The sequence below is a fragment of the Theropithecus gelada genome, unplaced genomic scaffold (assembly GCF_003255815.1).
Source record: "Theropithecus gelada isolate Dixy unplaced genomic scaffold, Tgel_1.0 HiC_scaffold_2785, whole genome shotgun sequence".
NCBI classification, from domain to species: domain Eukaryota; kingdom Metazoa; phylum Chordata; class Mammalia; order Primates; family Cercopithecidae; genus Theropithecus; species Theropithecus gelada.
In genome coordinates, this window is record NW_020259262.1 from 1 (window position 1) to 5,243 (window position 5,243).

Consider the following 5,243-nt stretch of genomic DNA (forward strand, 5'->3'; position numbering starts at 1 on the left):
AGACTCCACCCCAAAAAAAAAAAAAAAAAGATTACTTATTTTTTAATCCAAGTGATACTCAAAAGACACTTTTGTTTTGTTTTTGGAGACTCACTCTGTCACCAGGCTGGAGTGCAGTGGCGTGATCGGCTCACTGCAACCTCTGCCTCCCGGATTCAAGCGATTCTCCTGCCTCACCCTCCTCAGTAGCTGGGACTATAAGTCACCACACCTGGGTAATTTTTGTATTTTTAGTAGAGACGGGGTTTCGCCGTGTTGCCCAGGCTGGTCTCAAACTCCTGACCTCAAGTGATATGCCTGCTTTGGCCTCCCAAGGGGCACCTCCCCACAGTCCTAGAGCAGATTGTGGTCCCTCAGGGCCTTGAATGGCATGCTGCTGGGGTGGCTCTTGTCTTGGAGCTGTCAGGCACCGTGTGAGAGTTTGGAGAAGGGAGGCAGGAGGTGGGGCTGGAAGTTGAGCAAGGTTCCAGGAGTCAGCGGAACTGGGGCAGTGTACGGGGCCGCAAGTGAAGCCGCTGAGAGTCAGAAGGGATGAGCGTTAGCTGTTGGGGGATTGGGAAGCACAGGAGCTTCAGGACCAGGCTTGTCTTGGGGGTGGTGAGGAGCCTAGGATGAGACAGCTGGGTGTTAGCAGGGTAGGGGAGGCCTGGTGTGGGCCCTTATTTCTGCGTCAGCCCTGTCCTCTGCCTTGTCATGCCCTTTCCCCTTCCGGGATGGGGTCTCTGTGGCCCCAGGAACCCAGTGCCCGGTGCAGAGAAGAGGGTAGAGCCTTGCCCCCTACCCCAACCTGAGCCCCCACCCACTTGTGCTTGCCTCCCAGGTACCCCAGTGTGGCCTGCGAGATTCTGACCTCAGACGTACCGCAGATCAATGACGCCCTGGGTGCTGATGAGTCCCTCCTGAACCGGCTCTATGGCTTCCTGCAGAGCACCGGCAGCCTCAATCCGCTGCTGGCCAGCTTCTTCAGCAAGGTCATGGGCATCCTCATCAACCGCAAGACGGACCAGGTGCCCTGGCCCCCACCCTGATGCCACCGTGGGGTTGGGGGTGGCGGCTGGGCCAGGCCCTGTGCATGACGCAGCCCATGCGCCCCCAGCTTGTGTCCTTTCTGCGGAAGAAGGATGACTTCGTGGACCTGCTGCTGCAGCACATCGGCACCTCGGCCATCATGGACCTGCTGCTGCGCCTGCTTACCTGTGTGGAGCGGCCCCAGCTGAGGCAGGACGTTGTCAATGTGAGCAGGGCCGGCTCCTCTGGGGGTAGGGGGCTGGACACGGTGGATGGTGATGCAGCCCCCGCCTTCTCACCCTCAGTGGCTCAACGAGGAGAAGATCGTCCAGCGGCTGATTGAGCAGATCCACCCGTCGAAGGATGAGAATGTGAGTGCTGCCAGTGCCCCTGCAGCTTCCCCTTAGAGTCCTTTCCCCATGCCCAGCTCCCCGCTTTTAAAAGAGGAATTGGGGCTGGACGCGGTGGCTCGAGCCTGTAATTCCAGCACTTTGGGAGGGCGAAGTGGGAGGATTCTTGAGCCCATGAGTTTGAGACCAGCTTGGGCAACATAGTCACACCCATTTCTACATAAAAACTTATGTGTGTTGAGTGTGGTGGTGCACACCTGCAGTCCCCGCTACTTGGGAAGCTCAGGTAGGAGGATTGCTTGAGCTGGGAGGTCAAGGCTACAGTGAGTCATGATCACACCACTGCACTCCAGCCTGGGTGACAGACCCTGTCTCAAAAAAGGAAAAAAAGAAATTGGTGAGAAAAGAGAGCCTTGAGAACCAGGTATATCCATGCCCTTTGAGAAAAGGAAGGAAACTTGACTCAAATGATTCTCCCACCTTGGCCTCCGAAAGTGCTAGAAAGGTTTTTTTCATGACCCAGGAACTTGGCACATAATGCCTTGTAGGGAGGGGCCCTCCTCATCACCTGTCCCAGCCCTGGCCCCACATCCTTCCCTGCCCACCCTGACCTGTGCTGTTGCTGGGCCTGGTAGCTTTTTGCCTGTCTCCTGCCTGATTGAACCCCTCCATGTCCTTCTAAGGGTCCATCCAGCAGCCTTGCTTTCAAGGACCCTCACATCCTCCCCTTCAGTTCTGTGGTGGGGGGGGCCCACATCCATGTGTTTCTCCAGCTTACGTCTCCATCTCTGTCCTGGTGCCCAGGACAGGGCCTAGTGTAGAGTAGGTGTTTGTCAAGAGCCTCCGACGTCCGAGGCCCCCGGGAGCAACGTGTCCCTCCCCATGCCAGCTGCTGCCTCTGAGAGGCGTACAGGCTTGCAGAGCAGAGATATGGCTCTGGGCTCACCCAGGCTAGGGCCTGTCCCTGTGAGGGCCCTGAGGCATGGCCCAGGAGCAACACAGCCAAGCCCTGGCGGCTGCCCGTTGGGTTAGACTCAGCTCTGCTTATGCTTTTCTCTTCTGTAGCAGCTTTACTGAGATATAAATTACACAGCATACGACTCACCCACTGAAGCTTACAGTTCAGTGCTTTTAGTGTATTCACAGCGTTGTTTATCATCATGTTGAATTTAGCTTATTTTTTATCACTCCAAAAAAGAAGTCCTGCCTGTAATCCCAGCGTTTTGGCAGGTGAGGCTGGAGGATCGCTTGAGCCCAGGAGTTTGAGACTAGCCTGGGCAACATAGCAAGACCTTGTCTCTACAAAAAATTTGAAACTTAGCTGGCATTGGTGGTGCACACCTGTAGTCCTAGCTTCTCAAGAGTCTGAGGCGGGAGGATCTGTTGGGCCCAGGAGTTCAAGGCTGCAGTGAGCTACGATGATACCACTGCACTCCAGCCTGGGGTGATGTAGAGGCCGTATCTTTTTTTTTTTTTAGACAGGGTCTTGCTCCGTTGCCCAGGCTGGAGTGCAGTGGTGTGGTCTTGCCTCACTGCAGCCTTGACCCCCTGGGCTCAAGCGATCCTCCTGCCTCCGCCACATGAGTCGCTGGAACTACAGGCGCGTACCAGCATTCCTGGCTAATTATTTTGTACTTGTAGAGATGGAGTTTTTGCCATGTTGCCCAGGCTGGTCTCAAACTCCTGGGCTCAAGTGATGCTCCCACCTCGGCCTTTCAAAGTGCTGGGATTATAGACATGTGCTGTCACACCCAGCTGAGACCGTTTCTCCAGAAAAAAGAAAAAAAAGATACCCTGTATTCATTAGCACCCCCTCCCAATTTTTCCCTTTCTCTTCTCAGCCCCTGGCAACCACCAGACTATTCTGTCTCTGGATTTGTCTTTGGACATTTCATAAAATGGGATCATACACCATGTGGTCTGTGTCTGGTTTCTTTCACTAGCATGGTGTTTTGTGGCTCATTCACGTGGTTGCGTGGATCAGTTTCACTGTTTTTGTGGCTCATTCACGTGGTTGCGTGGATCAGTTTCACTGTTTTTGTGCTCCTTCACGTGGTTGTGTGGATCAGTTTCACTGTCTTTGTGGCTCATTCACGTGGTTGCGTGGATCAGTTACACTCCTTTTTTTGGCTGATTAGCCCTCCCCTGTGCGGACAGACCAGGTTGGGCATACCCACTCGTCAGTCGAAGCTGTCTGGGTCATTGCGGGCAGTGCTGCCGGCCCTGTGTGCGAGCTCGCGGGCCTTCTGTGGATGCCTCCTGTCCTGGGGAGCCTTCCTGGGTTCCTGTTCTCTCCACCATTTTCCCTCCAGCAATTGGTGCTTCTGTGCCCTCTTCTTCTTAACTCGTGTCCCTGTTCTGGGTGACCGTTTTTCCCTGGATGGTCAGCTCGGGGGAGGGGCTTCCAGCACCAGGCTGCACCGGGCCCGACCAGGATCCTCACCTGTCTCTCCCCATCCCAGCAACATTCCAACGCGTCCCAGTCCCTGTGTGACATCGTCCGCCTGAGCCGGGAGCAGATGATCCAAGTCCAGGACAGCCCGGAGCCTGACCAGCTGCTGGCCACCCTGGAGAAGTGGGTGTGCGGGCGAAGCTAAGGCTGGGGGGAGCTGACTTGGGGATGCCCTGGGCCCCTGGCCCCTCACCCTGACCCCCGCCCCCACCCCCACCCCCACCCCCATAGGCAGGAGACGATTGAGCAGCTCTTAAGCAACATGTTCGAGGTGGAGCAGAGCCAGTCTGTCATCGTCAGTGGGATCCAGGTGCTGCTGACCCTGCTGGAGCCCAGGAGGCCGAGGTGAGGGATATGGGCCGCAGACCATGCATGCTGCCCATCCCCTGGGGCTCTCTGGCCCCTCAGAGGCGGGTCTCGGTGTCCACCAAGTGAAACTGCCGCCTCCAAGTGGCGCCTTGCTCTGGTGGCCGCTTGTGCTCCCTGTGCAGTGGACAGTATGGGCCCAAGGGAGGAATCTTCCTGTCTTGTTTGACAAATGAGGGCGCTGAGGCTGAGGCCACTGCTGCAGCTTGTGTTGGGAGGGACCTCAGGCCTCCGTGCCCCTGCCTTACCATAAAGGCCTCCAGCTTGTTGGGTGTGCCTTCCCGCCCTCATCCCTCACCGGTGCCCCCACAGTGGACTGCCAATGCTGCCACCTGGCGAGCTCCCCACCCCACCCCACCCCACCCCACCCCACCCCACCCCAGCCAGGTGGAGTCTGAAGGGCCTCAGAAGAGAGCGGCGCCGGGGGCCTGTGGCTTCTCGTCTTCCTCCAGACCCTGCAGACTCGGTCCTTGCGCCTGCTGTCGTGTGGGCACGCAGGCCGTCTGGGCTCACTCTGCCTCTGACCCTGCCCTGCTGCAGGTCCGAGCCCATGACTGTGAACAACTTCTTCAGCAGTGTGGATGGGCAGCTGGAGCTCCTGGCCCAGGGAGCCCTGGAAAGCACTGTGTCCAGTGTGGGCGCCTTGCACGCCCTGCGCCCGCGGCTCAGCGGCTTCCACCAGCTCCTGCTGGAGCCTCCCAAGGTCAGGGGCGGGGGTTGTGGTCCTTGGGGAGGCGGGGGAAGCAGGAAGTGCAGCCCTTGGGAACCAGGGCTCCCTGTATCTGCAGCTGGAGCCGCTACAGATGACGTGGGGCATGCTGGCTCCGCCTCTGGGCAACACGCGGCTGCACGTGGTCAAGCTCCTGGCCAGCGCCCTGAGCGCCAATGATGCAGCCCTGACGCAGGAGCTCCTGGCACTGGACGTGCCCAACACCATGCTGGTGCGGGACTGGACTGGGCTGGGGGCTTAGGGGCTGGGGTGGGACTGGACTGAGCTAGGGGCTCGGGGGCTGGGGGCTCGGGGGCTGGGGGGGGGGGGGGGGGGGGGGGGGGGGGGGGGGGCGGGG

At 58.4% G+C, this 5,243-nt stretch overlaps 1 protein-coding gene across 1 annotated transcript; it reads left to right on the top strand.

Moving 5' to 3' along the window:
* Window positions 1-820: 820 nt before the first annotated feature.
* LOC112617610 (serine/threonine-protein phosphatase 6 regulatory subunit 1) lies at window positions 821-5,117 on the top strand (the record flags this gene model as incomplete). The annotated part of the gene is made up of 7 exons (XM_025374330.1): window positions 821-1,007; window positions 1,097-1,234; window positions 1,314-1,379; window positions 3,821-3,933; window positions 4,042-4,155; window positions 4,717-4,879; window positions 4,965-5,117. Coding segments are annotated over 7 exons (934 nt in total), but the record flags the coding sequence as incomplete, so codon positions are not given.
* Window positions 5,118-5,243: the final 126 nt, after the last annotated feature.